Below are 20,276 nucleotides of genomic sequence, written 5' to 3' on the forward strand. Positions count from 1 at the left end.
CGGCTTCCAAAAACCTCTTAAGAGATTCTGACATTTAATTTTTTGTTGGTCTTTTCTTTGCCAGAAACTCACAGAGAAGGCAAAAAAAAAAAAAAAAAAAATTTAATCATGTATCCCTCAGTTTCCCAGAAACGGTTAGTTAGCATTGCTTTGCTCCTCCCTGAAAACAAAAGGACAGAGTTGGCTGAAAACATGCAGATGGTTTCACCACTTTCCGTTAATTATGGTTCTTCTGGTATTTAGAAAGAAAAAAAAACAAAAAAAAACAGCATGCATAATGTCGGACTGAATGTCTTCAAATTAAGTCAAATTAAGTCTATTATAAAGCAAAAAGGGGGAAAAGAAAACACATCACAATCACAGTTTGCAAACCCACCGAGGGCAAGAAAGAGATGCGAATGTATTCCGAGTTAAACTCTGGATCTGCATTGTAGAAAAAACAGATGCATGAGATGAGGCGTCTCGTGAGAGGACTCCGGGCGAGATGCGCAGCTAATCCTTCTTGATGTAGTATGAAAAGCAGCATTTAACAATTTTCCTTGGCATTTCCTTTGCCAGAACAGCCTGGTTGTACATTTCAGACTGGATTTCCTCATGAGCAAGGTTATCTGAAGCATCTCTAGGGCTCACACGCTGAAACACTGAATGCCCTTTTTTCCTACATTTTATTTACTACTTGGACTGCTCCAACGTGCCTTAAACACTAAAGATTTGGTTTCACTTCATCAAAGAGGACGGGGAAAAATAACAACAACTGCAGAGATGTGTGATAAATTAGAATAACTTTCAGTAATCCAGTGTTTCATGACAAACACTAAGCTTCTCCTTGTGTTCATGTGCCACAGATTGATTTCTACAACCAGAAATAAACTGCGTGCCCCAGCTTTCTTGATTAGTCGGCGCTGATAAACTTCCTGGATTAATCAACGACTGTCGGAGGTGCCAGATCTGCAGATACGGTGGTTGTTTATACTTGCAGAGGAGTGGGAAAATAATCTGAAATCTACATTAAAAAAGGTCTATTTGTGGACATCAAGTCAAGGGTCCACAGAACTCATTTGCACATGTAAAAACAAAAAAACGATTGTCACGTCTACAGCATCACCGACAACGCGCGCCTTGTTAGTTTCAACGGTGCTAAGAAAAGATTTTTGGGAAACCAAAGTTCAAACAGGCTTTTCATCCGCTGTGCAACGGCCGCCCTAAACGACACACGTCCCAGTTCCTCGTGACGCACCGACTATATTGTCAAGCCCCGTCTTCAGAGGAAATCTCCGAGCTCGAATGCCTGCAACTGGTATCTGACCCATTCATTACCAAAAATCTAATTACAGGGTGCCACATGGTACTCATTTAACCATTAGCTCCTGCATAATTACTTTAGGCAGAGATGAAATGGGACAGAAGAGTCCGGGGCTACAAACAGGCCTCTCTCTCGAGCACTGTTCCCTCAGGCAGAATCAAGTAGAGAACGTCATTTAAATGGAAACTAAACCAGTTTTAGGTTAAACACAATGGCATTTATTATCACGGTCTGAGGCCAACAGTGGCTCATACAGTGCTACGTTAGTCCCTGTCTACATCTTACTGTGTTATTTTACAGAGTTAAAGGGGAACTACTGTTTTTTTTTTTTTTTTACAACCTGGACCTTATTTCTGGCATAAAATACGATCGTTTACTCACCCATATAACTGTGGTGTTTGGTGGTGTCGTTCGTCAGATATTTACATCCGCGTATATCCATATAGTGGGAGTGAATGGGGCACCGAAACGCAGCCTCTAAATAACGCATTATCTGCCGCGAAACTCGTTCATTTCATAGACTGCGTGGTCTTTAGTATCCCGATTTTGAGGCTTATCCCGGCTTTGAGCATATTCGGGATATGGTGTTTACTTGGAACACAGAGAAACCCGGTTATTCATATCCCCGTATACATGATAAATACCAGTATCCCGTTTTCCGATCGCTGCATCCTATCTGCGCATGCGTGTTTTACGTCTTTTTCAATGTTTTCCAACGCGACCTAACTTGTTCAACAGAGCGAGGTGGAAAACCAGCGTCACGTAGCTTTTCCGCAACAGATTTGAATACGTCAGCATTTCTGTGTTTTCTGCCATCGAAACACGTCGTTATGTTTAGTTCTTTCATTACTTTAAGGGAAAATTCTGTCTCTTCGTCGCTCCAAAAGTGAGACGTTCTCGTTGCCGCCATGTTGTTTGTATATCTAGTGCGTCACTTGGCGTCACTCGCGCCTGCGCAGACAGTGGGCAGCCGTCAGAAATCGGGATAAGGTGTATACATGCTTCAGTATCCCGGCTTCTATCGGAGTACTCCAGGTAGCAAAGCCGGGTTTCTTGAAATCGGGAAATGGGCATATCCCGATTTCTGAATTCGGGATATGGTGTTTACATGGACAAACACGAAAACGGGATACTTCAAAATCCGATCAAATTCGGGATACTAAAGACCATGTAAACGCAGTCATTGCGGCGAATAGCACTAGTGTATCATAACAAAATATTGGTGAAATGAATGAGTTTCGCGGCAGATAACGCGTTATTTAGAGGCTGCGTTTCGGTGCCCCATTCACTCCCACTATATGGATATACGCGGATGTAAATATCTGACGAACGACACCACCAAACACCACAGTTACGTGGGTGAGTAAACGATCGTATTTTATACCAGAAATAAGTTCCAGGTTGTAAAAAACAGTAGTTCCCCTTTAATCCTTTAGCTTATTTACCGCCAAATAATTACCATAAATTCATCATTAATGTTTCAACCTAATCTGTCAAGGAACCATTTCAACCTTTAACTTTTGCCTAATTATACCATTTATCTCATTCAGTGTAAACCTAATTAGGAAAGACGTTCTTTATGATATTCTGTAGTTAATTCACACAGACAGTGTTGAGTACGTTTTAGCGCCAATGACCTGTGCTGATTAGAATTGGAAATCCGGGTGCATCGATTATCTGCTTACACCCACTTAGAGTGCAATGCTGAATGTCATGTAGTTTTATATGTCTGTCTATATGTTCTTAAAACTAGTTTGAACTTGCAAATGCAGAGGACAGCGGCGTCGCCATACGTAGCCGTTATTTGTCTGCTCTTTGTTGTGTCTTTGTATGAAGCACAACACAACAGACAATCTGTTATGTAACACATGGCAACTTAGCGGTTGTGCAGCTGTGATAGGCGGGACTACACATTGCAGAGTGGTTACATATTCCACGATAAACGGGCGTATATTCATAATTGACGTCATCAATAATGCATTTTTGCAGCACTAACCATACGCGTCAAAGTGTGTAATAATTAGCTGACTTCCTTCATGCGACATCAATCTTTCTCGCCTTCATTCGTAGCCTTCATTGCCTCTGATCTCTGGATAAAAAACATTTTTCCAGCTCACCATTATCAAATACGTCCATGCAGATTTAAATCAAGATAAATTCCTCTCATTAATCAGAAGCTTGGGACGTTTCACAACCCGATACGTGACATATTCTGAAAGGCACCGTCGCCTTAATTAGTCGCCCGGTCTATATTCACTGCTTTATCTGGAGCAAAGTGAATCCGGCCGGTCACAACTACAAGAACTTCTGCAGCTCAGCGTTAACAGCAGCTCGTCTGAGACAGGAAGAAGAATGAGGGCAGGACAAAAAAAATAAAAAATGTCTTTTTGTATTCCAGAGTGGAAACTGATTGAATACATGTCAAGTTCACCACCGCAGAGGCTCTCGCGTGTCAAAGACAAAACCTCTTTCTTTCTCTCAGAGCAGCAACATCAACAAGGCACAGTGTCCACCAAATCCAGACTCTCCATAAGAATGTGGAGTATATATTATTGTTTTTTACATCGAGGGAAATGTGCTGTATTTTCTTGCCAACTTCAAATTAAACCACTTCACACGTCTGTGGAATAAACAACGAGCAAATATAGCTCAAACTGAAATAGGTTAATGACTGCAGTTTTGGCTGATATTGAGAAATGACGGCTGTTAATTAGCACAAGTGACTTCCCTTCTTAGTTTAAAGCATTTCATTTATGCTTATCTACAACTTTTCCAGCTGCAAACCCTGACGAGTGTCAGTCAAAGAAAACCATGTACGTCCAGGTCCATTACCAAGTTAAAAGGCTGTGACCGTGTCCTGCTCTTGGCGTTAATACTGCTCGATTACATCCAGTTGTGTGTTTGCTCTGGGTTCTTTGTCGTACATGTGACCTTGACTCTTCACCTCACGCCACTATCTGTGTGCACTATATTTCCTGGACTGACCTGCATCTCTGAAGCCTGAAATAGCCTTGTGAATATCTATAATTATTAACGGTTGGCTTAATGTTTTTGTCCCTAATTTGTGATACAGATATATATATATATATATATATATATATATATACACACACACAGCAGAACAATTCTTTTTCTGTGCATAATTAGAGAGACGACCTGAAAGAAGGGAGGGAGGGAGGGAGGGAGGGAAGCAGTCTCGGTTCAGTTCCCTGTCTGTCCTTCTGCTCTTTGTCATCATTTCAGATAAAAACGAACCAAAACGCAGGTCAATGCAGCGAGCCGTGCTGCCAGATTAGCTGCGCTGACATTTAAAATGTGAGAAGAATGATGAATTTAGCCACGCTTGTCCGCCAGGAGGTGATTGGATTGTCTATCAACAAGCTCTGGTAATGACAAAAAAAAAAATAAAATAAATACATACAAATAAGTGCCCTACTCTGATCAGAGCTAGTTCTGAATTACGACCTTTATTTGATTTATTTATTCAATACTAAACTGAAAAAACACCTTGAACTTTAATTTTTTTGGCATTTCCTGCCTCATTAATGGTATTAAATGTAAACTGTGATAATTAGTAATGCTGATCAATGAGACAAACACTATCCAGGGGGTCCCCATATGTCGGTGGTCATCTATCAAGACATGGGAAAGACCGGCGCTGGTGATGACAGTGAATCTTTTGATGACAACAGCTGTTGTCGCTCATTATCAGCTTTCAAGATCACGCCGAACAAATGTTTGCAATGTTTTCTTTTCCACAGCGGGCACCGTGACAATGTCAGACAATGATAAAGTTTCATTTAAGTGCAGGGGCCCTGTTGTTGTGGCGGACCGAAACAGAACCAAGCCGTTATTAATGTTGCTCGTTACACCTGCGCTTTTCCTCCCACGATAAATCAAAATGTCTGCCTTAAAAATATTTCGCGAGAGTAATTTAATCTTCGAGGGTGTCTGCCGGTTTGCACGCCCCAAACTTTTATCGCCTGGTTGTGATTATTTTCAAGTTTTCTCTGCGTAGTATTACCATTTCCAAGTGGAGACTTTCTGCCACTTTCCCTCTCCATCTGCCCACAGAAAGCTGTGAAAAGCCACTCTGAGTAGCCCAGCAAATGGAAGTTATGTCTCAAAATATTTGCTTTGACGACTGGGTCTAATTGTGTGTGTGTGGTCTCTGCCAAGCCCCTCTCCCGGCATCGGCGGCGCTCTGTGCCAACCCCCGCAATATCAACAACTGCGCTAAATCCATAAGTAGGTCTAGTTTGTAAGCGATGATAATCACGCAGCAAAATAGCCTCTGTCTGGCTGAAACTCAAAGGCGATTTAAATCCACCGGGCGCTGTCCTCGTTCGCTAAACTTCAACATACATCTCTTTGATGGTGTTACCATAAATGTCTTTATATATATCTTTGAGTTACAAAACTACAAATTACTAGTTCTCATGTTGTGTGTGTGCGTGTGTGTGTGTGTGTATGCATATAGTGGAGGAGAGTTTAAGACGGTGCAACTTTAAAAAACACACACACACAGTAGAGAAGGCACCAGCAAACACAGAACCACGATGAAAACAACAACGGAAATGTTTTCAGGCAAGACCAAAAGGTGATGAAAAGAGTCGGAATACATTATTTACTTTTATTTTGTCAGATTATCTGAATTGGCAAGATAATAATAGCCAAAAGGCTTATAGGGAATCAAGCGATGGGGATGTTAAAATAAAGAAGACAACTTACATTTTCTACTCATTTCAAGCTCTCATAAAGCTTTGAGCAACAAAGGCATCCCAGGCAGGTTCATTACTTTATGAGGTCTCCATTGTTGTGTGCATTAGGGCTTTGACTTTTGCCCAAAAATCATATTCGAAGTTTGTTTGTTTATTAATATTAAAATTTGAATATATTCTAATATTTATTAATTATATTTTGACCATTAAATGTCTTCAGTAAGACTGATATTGGTATCAAACTTAAGTTCTATATGTTCTGTCCACCAGAGGGCAGTGTATCAGTCAATGTTAATAGACTACGTGCACGAAAGGCTGAGTATTTATGCGTGTTAAAATTTTTATTATTAAGCAAACAAGATATGCAGTGTCGGAATGAAGATGTAACGAGCAGAATATAACAGAAGATGCTGTTACGACACAGTTAACGCTCCATCGGAAATACACAAGCTTACAGGAACCTAGCATGCTAACGTTAGCCTACCTACAGGAGCCCAGATGACCAACAATAGCCTTGCTAATGAGCTCGCGATTTTACTTCACCAGGCGTAAAAAAAAAAAACTCGGAATCTGAATTGAAAACAACGTTTACAAGCAACACATTTACAAAAAATAATTCCCATACAGGTTCGAATATTAAGAGATTCCTAAAATTCGTTCGAATATCTTCAATTTTTAAAATAATCGAATTATATTCGAATAACGAAGTTCGGAGTCAAAGCCCTAGTGTGCATTACTCACTACTTGTGGGTCTGTATTCGGTTGCAGAGCATGTACTACTACTGAAGAGCTTTTCTTTATTTGCTATTGCGTTTTTATCTTCTTGCAAGGGGCAGTGCATTAACCTTTGTTGGACACTGTATATTTCAATAGAATAGCTTAGCCTGTAGCCTGTAAAAAAAAAATATTGTCATTACTACTTTCTAATCCTTTAAATTCCCAATTCATGGATTAATGATTATGTCTAGAAAAAGTCTCACTTGATAAAAGCGAAACAATTAAGAGTTATCAATACAATCAATTAGCTCATCCCGTCATCATTTCAGTTCCACTATCTTTAACTCATGTTCATAAACTTCCCCCCCGCCCCACAACTGTGCTCTCCACTGCAAAGACTTCACACAGAGGACGGTTAGTGGGTAACGCAGCAAAATTAACACACAAGCCCTAAAACCCTGCCCGCCTAACGAATAAATCCTCTTGTTATCTCGCCATAGCAGCGGAAGCAGCCCTGCTCGCCGTGTCCTCCGAGAGCTCTTCCTTCCCCTCCTGTGCAGGCTGGCGTGGACCATAACAGATTGACTCAGCCTGACAACAGCTGCCAGAACCCCACAAGCCTCGTCCTCCGCACACTGATGGATTGTGGGAGGGGAGCCAGGGTGATTACCCCCTGACATGGGAGAATTATTGCAGTGTACCACCCCAAAAGAGAAAGCACCTGAGTGTCAGCGCAGGGCATTTTCATGTTGTTAATGTCCACTCGGTCCACGCATTGGGTTTGAACTCGGCACGCCTGTGACAACAAGTGGCAGAAATGTGCAGGGACACTGATCCGTCTCCACGGTGTCCAGGAGAAAATTCAGATGTCTTAGAAAGGGACTGCCTCATTACCAACCAGAACAGCATGTTCTTTAGCGTCAAAGCATGTATTCTCTAACTTATTTGGCAACATATGGCTCTCACCTTGCGCTTGGCAGCAGCGAAATACGCTCACTGACGTCCACTGGACGTGATGGGCAAATGGTGTTTCTATTTAAGGAAAAACTGCTCCGTGGAAATGAATTAGCCGACAAATCCTACAGCTCGACCAGCAGGCATGGCACGGGGAGCTGCTGTTTGCTTACTCTGGCAAAAGTAAAACCAGTCCTGCAGTCCCTTTGTCCTCGCAGCATTTTTCCTCCTCTGACACAGCTACGAGGCGCTGCATCTGTTCTTGTCCGAATTTTCATTCATGCAATTTATTTCTATCTTGACTAGTGTTACTCAACAAACATACAGAACAAGATGTCCTGGCTTAGTGTAGCCCGACTGTTCATGCCTCTAAAAGCAGATGTTTCCAAGAAGAAGAGCTTTGAAGATCCATAGCAGGAATATTTGACTGTTCAAACAGTCTTACACCTCTGAACTTTATCAGATCAGGATTAATATTATTATGGCATTCATCCAGTCCTTTGGAAAGATGTGGCAATTACTGGCCAAAACTCAAACCCCGCACAGACCAACCCTCTCATTCTGGCCTGTGAAATTTTTATGAGACGAAAACTCTCTTATTCTTTCCCCCTAGACAGTGTTGAGGCCGAACGCTGCCATCAATCCACATTTTAGATGGTGCCGGTTGTAGCTATGTGCAACCGACCAGCGAGCTCAACTATGTCAAGGCTACTCTGATGCACCAACCCCCTATGATAAGTTGTAATCGAACGGCTACGTCCGGGGCTGAAAAACTGACCTAATGCGGAAACGGCAGTTCTGCAAATAGCTACTGGAGGCTGGCTCCGGGAATGAGTGGATCCCCATGGACTTCCGTGTTAAAATATACAACTTTACAGTAGAAAATTAAGATGATTACAGGCTGGTATGAAAACCGTTTTCTCCTCTTAAGCTAACTTCCTCGCTCATGGCAACTTGTATGGGGTCAATTTTTAAATCACCTACACCTTTATATGCATAATTACACTTTTAGTGACGTGTGGTTCCCTCACTAGTTGCTAGAATTAACTGGAGTTCGGTACTGCCAAGGTGGCAACGGCCAGAGCCGCCCCACTGAGCTTCAAAACTCGTAATCTACGGGTGACCTCATGGAGGCTTTGCCCAACACTATATCCGCTCATTGGTAATTATGTAAAAAGCCTTTGTGATATAGACCTAATTCAGGAACGCATTAGCACTACATTTCCTCCGATAGTCGGGTCGATTGTCAATCTAATCGGCGCTATATGATTTTGGCCTAACGCGGCGGCCTTCCATCAGCCACTCAGGCATTTAAGACTCCTTGATAGCGTTAGAAGAGTCCATAATTTGCTCTTACATTAGACTGTCACAGAAATCAAGACTAAATGACTATAAATCTCGACGACTAACTCGACACTTGTGCTTCCTGGGTAGTACTCATCTTCTGACAGAAACGAAGGAAACATGGTTCCTAATTTCTGCGGCGAAATTACAAGGCGTAGCCAGTGGTGAGAAGACCACATTGGAAATCGTTTTCGTTTTGGTATTTCTGGAAATGATATAGACTCTGGATTTTCTCCTAAGTGATCCTTAAATTCTACAAAGAGGCACAAGTCATGTCATCGTGATTTTTAGCTTGAAAGGAGTACGAATCTATCCAGAATATGTACTGAAATAAACACTGACTAATCTATTAGTTAGATCTAGGCAACGATTAATGTCTACTGCCGACAAGAAACCAGCCACACATGAAGATTTGTGGGCTCATCATATTTAAAAAGTTGATTACAGTAATACAGCATTCTTGGCGAGTAAGCCAAACACTTATTTAATGATATTTGGTCAGAAAACACCTCGTCTTCCAAGATCTATTTTTACAGCAAACTTATTGGCTAGCGATGGCATAAAAAAAAAAGCACAGGTGTAACTTCTAAGAATAATGAACTGTCCCGGTGAGCCCAGCCAGTGAGACAGCGTGGGCATAACTAGAAGTCTGGAGCTGGGAAACAGAATTTAAAAAGTATTAATGTCATTAGATAGACTGTGCATATCCTGCATGTATAAATGTCTGCAGTGAGAACTATTACTCTAACAGTGTACAAATGTGGGACACTAAGGCACTAAATGTGGACACTTTTGCAGCATTTGTCTTTAACCCCTTGTTATGGAAGATCTTCGCCACAAAGCTGAACAGTGTACAATCTCAGAAACAGCTGATCCGTGCTATTTTCACATATATGACTTCCTGCTAACAATGAAACTTCCCCGACTTGAAAAACACCAACCACGGCTTATTATCAAAGTCAAGCAATTGTTTACAGATACTAGCTCGCAGCAAATTACATTTTAAGACAATGTTTACAAAATGGGCCCCATTAGATCTTTGATTTTGTCTGGGGGAAAGGTTTTTTTTTTTTTTTTTATTGGCAAAATATCATGTTTGCGTTTAATCATCAGCACCCAAAACACGGGACAAGCACATATCTTTCAAAAGCCAAAAATGCTCCCCTGCAGCTGTGGGATTGCTTTTTTTTTTTTTTTTTTAACTTCCAAATTATTAACATCTGTATCGTATCAAAACACTATGCAACGACAGAGCACTGCTCATCATGTCACGAGAACGGCTCCTCGACATGAGAACATTAAGAACCCCTTCGTAGAGCACCACATCCACGAGTCCCTTGTTCCATTAAGAAATGCAGATTTTGACATTGTTCTGCGCTGAGGTAGACGGCGACCGCTGGTGCGCGACCACAAGGAAATGAAATCATTCAAAGAAAGACAAGTGTGGCAGTGATGCCCCTGAGAAAAAGTGATCAATATTCCCCGTCCACAGCGGAAGACGCGCCGCCCGGCACGGTCTGCATTAATTCACAGTGTGGTCTAATCTAACCATGACGGGGTGCAAGTTCAAACCATGCCAACATTTGCTTTGTAATTATTTTAACAAGATTAAGATGATGTCTATTTGACGTATTAGTTCGTGTTTGAATGACGAAACATCCGAGATGAGAAAAGCCCTAAAATAAAAACACAAATCTGTAACTAACACCACGATTAAGCGACAAATTCGATTACAAAGACGACAGTTTACACAGTCTCACATATACATCTAATAATATATGACAAATAAAGTGACGAGTATTGGCTGTGAAATGAGGAAAGTACCTGGACAGCTATGTGAAACCTGAACTCTCTAACTTTTGTCTCTTATTTCCAGTATTTTGTCTCCTGTCATCAACTCCCTGCCTTTCCCTTTTCAGTTTCATCTGAATCATCACATTCAGACCGCTGCATACGTACGCACTTTGAGACTTTGAGAGAGTCACATCATGTGTAATCCAACTACCACATCTTCAACTCATTAACCGTGACTTGTTTACCGATTTGGCAAAACCAAGACCCCGTCGAGAATAAAAAAGGCATGTGATGAACTGACCTCACAGCGCCGGGACGACAGCGACTCTGATGAACCAGCTATTACTTGGGGCTTAGAAATGTGATTGAAAATTGGTTTCCTGGTTACTGAAACATGTTCTAAAAGCATTCCCCCGGGCAGTAAAGCGCAGGCTTACCACAAACTTGCTAAGCCTTGCTTTAATGGCAGTCACTCTGTTATATTCACCAATCCGCAGGGAGCTTGCTCACCCGATTCAACTTATATTCTCCGTTGGAGATAATAACGTTTGGCTTTTAGAACTTGAAAGGTGCCAAATCTACTTTATTTTTATTTTAGACATCACAGTTTGTGTCTAATATATAAAGTGTGCCCTCACTTTATGTCCAAGCCCAAATTTAAACCATATTACAAAGAATCAATAATGTTTAATGGAGTGAAACACTGAATCAATTATAAGATCAAGGAGTGAAGGTCACTTTGAATATTATGTAAAAAAAAAAAAATGTTTTAAAAAGCATCCTTTTCTAGTGGCAAACCTAATCTATTGTACATTTCTTTACATTTATTTCTAAATCCTTTGTTTTATAACCGATTTTCCAATTATAATAGCATGTTTACATACACAATATTAAAATGTAACGTGATGTCGGATATGATGTTAAACTTTCGGCGGTGTATTAACAATGAGAGCATGTTTCTTTTAAATACAGGCATACATTTTCAATCCCGAGCATGCGAGTTTACCGGTAAGCGGGTCGTCATTAAATGTGCAGTTTTTTTAAATGGAGTTTGGTGTAAGATTCTACTCGCGCTTAAAAAGCTGCATATTGTGGTGCTGCGAGCCACTAATATGTAATGTATGTGTGAATTAAAATGCATTTCTAGCCGGAACATATTTGGGGAACGGGGGGGGCTGCCAAATTCAGACTAAATCACGGCAGAGCTCAAAACTACACCGGCTCGGTTGACGTGTGCTTCAACCGGGATCAAAGCAAAACAGACTCACGACTTGCAACGGACACAGAAATCGACTCAACTGCCGTTTTTTTCCCCAAAATTAGACCAGTTGCACATTATAACACAATAAAGACGATGTGTATATACTGTTAAAGGTGGAGAAGGGGTAAAAGGGAAAAGACACAAGGAGCCATATGTTTCATCTGGCCAATTAGCTAGCCTGCTAGCCAGCAGTGGTCACAACAAAATGCATTTGCTCCGTACTACACTGGCAGACCCAACGTTAGCTTCAGCGGCTACTCACCGCAGCAGAATAGTCCGGGGTCCCCTGAAAACTGAGTCAAAGCCGCCCGAAAGGTTTGGCAAACCGAAAAAAATCCCGAAGCGTGTGAATATGCACGACTACGGTCTCCGGACAAGCCCGCGGCGTTGCAGCGTTTCCATCTCGCCCCGCTCACAGCACCATTAAAAGCTGCATTGTTGGAGCGACGGCTGGACAAACAGCAGCGACTGCACGCCGCAAGGCATCGTGGGAAACGGTGTTGATAACTGTGTGCAGTTGAAGAACGTGCAGGACGAGAAAACAGCGCCACCTGGTGTTCAGTGTGGACGTGCGCTTTTAAATGATTAATAAACTAAAAAAATGATTGATTTAGCTATATTTTATTTTTAAATAATGTATTAACTGATTAAAATGTTGATGTTTTAATCACTTATTTTACCAATTTAAGTAGCTCAGTAGTCAATTTATAAAAACTTCCATGGTAACAATTGCCAGTTAATTAATCAACTCATTCATTCATGGTTTTTGGGTCATCTTTGACAGTCTTTGTAGTTGCTAGTTAGCTTATTTACTTGTTTTCTTTTTTTAATTCATACGCCAATTGATAACAGTTGGTGGCAGCCTCAAATCTAAACCCCACAAACAATCAAAGTATATTATATTATATAAAAATTCAAGATTCAAGATTTCTTTATTGTCAGTTTCTCAGTATGTTCACGACATACAGAAAAATCGGGGAAAAAAACCGTTTCTCTCTCTCTCTCTCACACACATAAGAATTAAAAAGTAAACATTCATGTAGCTGCTAAATACTGTAAATGTATGTACATATACAACTACTCACCCCCCTCTAAGTTTACACTTGAGTCTTACAGTCGATATTTTATTCTATATTACAGTCTATATTTTTATTCTATTTCTCTCGGTGACCATTACACTTATATTGCTTACCTTGTGTGTAAACTACTGTTTTACTGTAGTACTTGTATTTTTTTACTACTGGCTGCAGGTACGACAATACATTTCACTGTCCATTGTACTATGTATAACTGTGCATGTGACAAATAAAACCTATCTATCTATCTATCTATCTATCTATCTATCTATCTATCTATCTATCTATCTATCTATCTGTCTATATATATATAAATATAGTGAGTAAATAGAAATCTAGTCTATGTACAACAGTGCAATGTATGGTTTCAGCTTGGATTTACCCAGTAAGTGCAAAGGTGCAGTAAGGTGCAGATAACTGTCATATTATATTATATTATATTATATTATATTATATTATATTATATTATATTATATTGTGAATGCAAATTCGTACATTTTTAAATCCTTAAAATCAAATACATTTCATTAGCACACTATACCTCAACTGTTCGTGCGGTATTTTCTTTTATAAGGGAGTTGATTTTTATAATTCTGTCAAGCTGGGAATATGACTAAACAAACAGACTTAGATAACAAGACTGACTTTATAAACCATTGCTCTTGCTTGTTTAAAATTGCCGTACCTGACAAAACGAGCATAACACGGGGGGGTTAAAGTACACCAAAGGTTCTTGCAAATGTTTCTTATATTGCAACGTCCGTACTACTCTATGGGTGGCGGTAGTGAGTCATTTAACAACAGCCGTAGAAGAAGAGAAGAAACTGCTGGTTGCCGTCGCAGCCGTATGACGTACACTTTGGACCATGGAGACAAAACACATGTCAGCTTTTGCCTTGTATCAAACTTTGCCGGCAGACCAGAAGCCTCCTCCTGCTAAGAGGCCTCCATCACAGGTTTACATGTTAAAATAATGTTATATTTACTGACTTAGTGCACGACGAGGTCATAGACTTTTTGTTTGTCACAAATGTAGCAGGGAGTAGTACTGCAGCGACATCAGTCCTCTTAACTGTCTGGCACCAAAGCATTGTTTGACATTTCATTAACCTGTGTTTATTTAGGTGGAAGCTAAGGAGAAAAAGAAGAAGAAGAAGAAAAGGCACAATGAGCCTGAACCCGCTAATGTGAAAGTACTTAAACCCAAAATGAAAGCTGAGAAGAAGATGATGAAAAAGAAGCAGCTGAAGTCTGCACAAAAAGAGAAGAGCCTTAAGAAAAATACAGATGCACCAGTGAGTACCTGCTCATGTACACAATGTTAACATGTTTTTTTTTAATTATTTTTATTATTATTCCCTAAAGCAATACTCTTGTTATTTCTTCTAAACCTGAAAACACTAATGTTTCAGAAGGAGAAGTGTGCAGATGTAAATGGTGAGTCTCTAGAAGATCTGCTGACCGGCCTGTCAAAGGTCAACAACAGCAAGGAGAGGGCGAGCGAGCTGTTCCAGTGGCTCATCAGCCCCATTCCCGCCACTTCCTTTTTCAGGTACTGAAGTGTTTCTGTCTGCTGGGTCATTAATCTGGATGTGCTGGACATTAAGGCATCCTTTTCTCTCTACAGCTGTAAATACTCAGAGGTTCTTGTTGATCGCAAATACACACTGCTGTCAGTTTAATGTCTTGCTAAAATTATTCATGATAATTTTAACGTTATTGAAGGATATCATGTTACTTTTTGGTTGAATATGTTTTAGAGAGGTGTTGAGGGACATTTTAGAGGTTGCAACTTGTTGTGCTGTTGAACTGTGCTGTGGTATACAAATAGATGTGTCCGTTATTTACTTCGTCTTTGTTGGTATATGTAAATGAGACAACATTCACCGCAAACAGATTCAACTAAAGCCGATCATTGTAAACATCACTGACACTGGATTTATTGGCAAGATGGGGATACCTGAAAATATGCCCCCCAAAAAAATAATAAAATAAAGAATATTAGAAAACCTCCAGCTCTGCATTTAATATCAGTTCTTCAGATAACGTTTTATTTCGTGTTCTGTCTTAAGGGAAACGTGGGAAAAGAAGCCCATCTTTGTCCAGCGCAAGAATCGACATTACTACCAGGGACTGTTCTCCACAGCCGAGTTTGACCGCATATTGAGAGAGGTAAGGATCGGAAAGTTTGTATTTTGTGCATTTAAAAAAATTAAATTTGTCTGCAGTAATCAAAGCTAAAGGCGGTCCAGCGAAATATTAGAGTGTGTGACTTTTCTTTTGGTAGCGACTGTTTTTTTGGCCGGGCAGTGTACGTTCCTCTTTTTAATGTGGAAAATTGGCTGAATAAACAAAGGCCAGACTGTTTCCATGCTGTGTTTTATGGAACAGTAGCTCTGCACCATATCAGAATACTCTGCAATGACAATGGGATGACAATATTACTTCAAGACGTAAACACATATTGAAGTGTGGCCAATTTTTCCTTTACGTCTCTACTACTTATCATAGATCAGATTTTATTGGCACTTCTATGATTGTCCTGTTTTGTGGATGAGCCACATAAATCTTGAGTTTACTGAACAACGATTACAGACATTAATATCCTTTTAAACTTCTAATTACACAGACTAATACTTATCAAGACAAGATCAGAATTAAAATGTAGAGTTCAAGTCCCAAAAGACTTAAATCACAAATATTTTTGTGTAATTAAAGGAGGATGTTCATTTTGGGGTCAACCTGGATGTCACAAGCTACACTAATGGCAAGAGAGAGACGCACAATCCTCCAGGGAGAGCTCTGCCGTTCACTGTGTGGGATTTCTACGAGGTAAGGTCACAGAGATTCAGGCCTATTATTGTTATTATTACTTCTAATGGAAGGTTTGAGGTCCTGTTTACATTCTTTACATTTGGCCTTTTGTAGCTTATTTGTTGCAGCGACTTTGTCTCTGGAAGTCATTTAACTTTATTCACATTGTCATATTTTTGACATTATTATGTCAGATAAATATTTAAGTATTAAGCATAATATAAGATTAAACATCTTCAGTGCTGCAAGCTAGACATTATCTGTTCGGTGCATTAGCCGTGTCAGTGCACCATCTGCACATCATCATCCTGGTATCTCCATTTCCCAGAGCGGCTGCTCCCTGCGCATGCTGAATCCTCAGGCTTTCTCCTCCACAGTGTGGAACGTGCTGTCCATCCTCCAGGAGCAGTTTGGCAGCATGGCAGGAGCCAACGTGTAGGTGTTCAGTAACTGTACAAAAAAATAAAATACCTGCAGCTGAAAAAAACCCTTTGTTTTGATATTAAAACTGTTCATTTTCCTTTAACCAGATACCTGACCCCGCCCGGAACACAAGGCTTTGCGCCGCATTACGACGACATTGAGGCGTTTGTGGTTCAGCTGGAGGGGAAGAAACACTGGCGAGTGTACAACCCAAGGTGAAATTTATCAAACCGGCTATGTTTTAATTTATCGGATTAAAGCCAATGTCGTCAATCAGTTATATATGGTATATATTAGGTAATATAGACCCTTTTATGGCCTACGTCACGAGTACGCCACTGGGGTTAGCTGGAGGCAAAAGCAGAATAGGAAGCTGCGTACCGGTAGGCCAGTCTGGTCCCGTCTATTAATGTAAACCCTTTTAAGTAACACTCTCGGTCCTGGGGAATGAGTGACATATACATATACATTTGTTTACATATTCATGTAAAAAAACATGCGTTTTCTTCCACCATTGTCAAAAACAAGCCTACACAAACTGTAAGTCTAGAGTTAACTAACATATTCCTGTGGATTGTTTTGCCTCCAGCTAAGCCCCACCCACTTAAAAACGTCATCATGTTCAGTAACACAAAAGGGGGTCTATTAGGAATAAGTAATTTTCCTGATATTTGGTCCCCAGTGGACGTTCCAGCCTCTGGTTGCCTAGGTAACCCTTTTGCATGTTTCAAAGTGAGACAAGCTCTGAATGATTTACTCAAGCACAAAAAGAGTCAATCATGGAACCAATAAACTCATACTACAAGTAAGTTGTAGTATATATCAGGTACAGTAAAGCTGCTTCCAAATACTGAGCGATTTGCTCTCTGCTTTCTGTAGCTGACAGTTGGTCCTTGGTGGACGTTAGTGGACGTTTCACATTTCACGTCCACTTGTTGCCTAGTGAAACAAGCGGACTGTATAAATATTGACAGCTCTCTATTTGAAAAGAAAATACCGTCAATGCCGATGCTTCAAACCAGCTATCAGCATGTTAAATTTGGCGGTAGAAACCAAAGTGCGTTTCCTTGGGGTAAACGTTAGGGGAAATCTGCCTGCGTCATCTACGGTACTAGTTGCTCCCATTGTCCGTAGCCTCAAAGTTGAGATTAGTTCAGCTTGGTACCCACTCTCTTCACGGCGTCAAAGTTTTTTTTTTTGCCTGCCATCTCTACAAGGAATTTAACATTTAGTGGTTTCCTGTTTCCACATCACTGCTGGTCTATTCCGAACTGTTATGCACAATTGTTGTTTCTTTTTACATTTCAGATCAGACGAAGAGGTCTTGCCCGTGCTTTCAAGTCGTGAGTAAAATATATTATGTAAAGTCTTGAATTATTATTGAAAGTGTTTGCAGACATTTCTCAGATACAACATCTCTCCTCTTCAGCAAACTTCAACCAGAAAGACATCGGGAAGCCGATCCTGGACGTGGTGGTAGAAGCCGGCGATCTCCTCTACTTTCCTCGGGGCTTCATCCATCAGGGCGACTGCCTGCCCGACGCGCACTCCCTGCACATCACCATCTCCTCCTACCAGAAGAACAGCTGGGGAGATCTGCTGCGGAAGGTGAAACACTGATTTCTGTGTAGATAAAGACACAATCTGTATATTTAGAAACCTACATAGTTCACAGAAGGGTACGTTAGCCACGGCTTACAAGAAACATTGGTTTTGCATTAGAGATGTAATTTGCCAGTCTATCACAGGGTTATCGCAGAAAGGCAAACAACCATTCACACTCAGACCTGCAGTCAATTTAGAATCCTAGCATGCATGTGTTTGGATTGTGGGAGGAAGCCTGAGCACATGGACAAAACCCACACAGGCACAGGGAGGATATGCAAATTCAGCACAGAAAGGCCCACAGCACATTTGAATCCTAGGACGTTCTGGCATTACGTTGTTGCATCATTAAAATACATTTGCACGGGAAATTATAAAATTTATGTCTGTGGCTGCAGCAGCGCAAGTTTTATTTGAAGTAATTCCAGTTTATGACGGCTTATCCGCTGACTGTTTAATATGCCTCACTGATGCAAACTGCAGTAGTATATCTGCCACTGGAAAATAAAAGCTAAGGATTTCTTGCTCCTGGTTACAAACGATGCAGAAGACAAACAGTAAGCCCTGGGATTGTCTAATTACAAACACCGCCTTCACAGTCGAGTGGTTATATTCACAAAAAGGTCTTCATATTTTACTTTCTTCTTTAAGGTGGTCCCAGCAGCACTGGAGATCGCTATGGAGGAGGACGTGGACTACAGAAGGGGTTTACCGCTGGATTACCTGACGTATATGGGAGTACAGAACTCTGACAAGGTAATTATGCATTCACGGTTCATTTGTTTTACACATCGGTGTCTTCTTAAACCACTAACGACCGAAGTTGTTGTCGTGCAGGAGGACCCACGCAGGGGGAAATTCTTCTCACGCATCGAGAGCCTGATGAAGAGGCTGGCGAATTTCGCTCCAGTGGACGCCGCAGTCGATCAGAAAGCCAGAGAGTTCCTCCACGACTGCCTGCCTCCCATGCTCACTCCGGGTAAGTAATGGGAGTTATATTAATTACATAACATTAAAGCAACATTTTAGATGTGTGCTGCTTTTGATTAAAAGTAATTCATGCCATCGCCCCGCAGAGGAATTGGCCAGCAGCGTGCAAGGTGCTCCAGCAAGGTGGGCCGGTGGACAAGTTAAGGGTGTGGGTATGCACATCACCACCAAAACACAAGTCAGACTTCTTCGTGCTGGATGTGCCAGGTAATACTAGTAGTGACAGTTTCTCTTGACAAGAATCAGTAACCCATTGACTTACAATGAAATGTAATCAGGTGCCTCCTCCGTTGCCAGGTTATGCAGTGACGGAGGCACTATTGAGCTTTACTACACCTCAGAAAACTCCAGAGTTTACCACAAAGAGGAGCCCAAGAGTTTTGAAGTGAAAGCAGAGGTAGAGATCGGTATCGAATCTCATGTTTTGCACACAGTGTCCCAATGACGACGTTAAGGTGATGTATTTTCTTTCAGCACACAGATGCCATCGAGTTTCTGATCCATTCATATCCCAACTTCGTGACGGTAGAAAGCTTGCCGTGCGATTCTGTGCAGGACAGGGTACGTGTCGACATTCAGACGCTGTCAGTTCTGTGAAATCAGTGGTTTAAATTGTTTGCTTGATGTTTTTATTTAATTTTTTTCCCCCTAGATTGTTCTGGCTGAACTGCTTTTTGAGAAGGGGATAATCCACACTGCACAGCCTCTGTAGTGGCCACAGATTCTTCAGTCATGCCGACTGCATGAACATATTCAAATGATTTTCCTACAAAATAAGATCCTTCATGCAAAACACTTCTGCACCCAGATGTCTTCATTACTGAAACTTCACAATCCATTTTTGAATTTGCAAGAGCAACTTCAAATAAATCATGTTTTATGCAACCAAAATCACTGACGAGTACCGAATTATTTTGTTGGGAAAGAGCATGTTTATTATTGGTTGATACAACTCAACAGCATAGATACAGGATTTTTTTATTTATTATTTTTTTAAATTAATGTGGACCAGCGATCAAACATTTACACCACGGGCAGCAGGATGTTCCATGCAGAGGTCGGTCTACTTCCAGGTCACCTCCTCGCCAGGCTTCAGCTCTCTGCAGAGAAGAAATGAGAAATAGATTCTGACTGGAGTGCTTTATACCGTGATCAAAGGCAACATCTCTAAAGTAACCTTCAACTTGTTCTGGTCAGCGTTATTGTTCTCAGATCTTTTGAGTTCAATGGCAAAAGACTGTTGTCATGGTTACATGCACCACTTATTCGGGAGC

The 20,276-nt window shown here is 40.9% G+C and overlaps 2 protein-coding genes across 2 annotated transcripts in view; one reads left to right on the forward strand and one right to left on the reverse strand.

Moving 5' to 3' along the window:
* Positions 1-12,542, reverse strand: part of extl3 (exostosin-like glycosyltransferase 3) — a 34,320-nt gene extending 21,778 nt beyond the window's left edge. Inside the window, exon 1 of the mRNA XM_084560974.1 lies at positions 12,357-12,542. The gene's annotated coding sequence lies outside the window, so the exon portion shown is untranslated. The remainder of the gene's footprint in view (positions 1-12,356) is intronic.
* A 1,483-nt stretch (positions 12,543-14,025) lies between these two features.
* Positions 14,026-20,055, forward strand: riox1 (ribosomal oxygenase 1). Its single transcript, XM_084559874.1, has 15 exons — positions 14,026-14,126; positions 14,295-14,465; positions 14,583-14,722; positions 15,243-15,342; positions 15,889-16,002; positions 16,313-16,419; positions 16,515-16,622; positions 17,716-17,750; positions 17,837-18,015; positions 18,664-18,768; positions 18,850-18,991; positions 19,089-19,209; positions 19,300-19,399; positions 19,477-19,563; positions 19,655-20,055. The coding sequence occupies exons 1-15, from the start codon at positions 14,037-14,039 to the stop codon at positions 19,712-19,714; spliced, it is 1,659 nt and encodes a 552-aa protein (XP_084416000.1). The 5' UTR covers positions 14,026-14,036; the 3' UTR covers positions 19,715-20,055.
* The last annotated feature ends 221 nt before the right edge of the window (positions 20,056-20,276 follow it).

Source organism: Chelon labrosus (genome assembly GCF_963514085.1).
Source record: "Chelon labrosus genome assembly, chromosome: 14".
NCBI classification, from domain to species: Eukaryota; Metazoa; Chordata; class Actinopteri; order Mugiliformes; family Mugilidae; genus Chelon; species Chelon labrosus.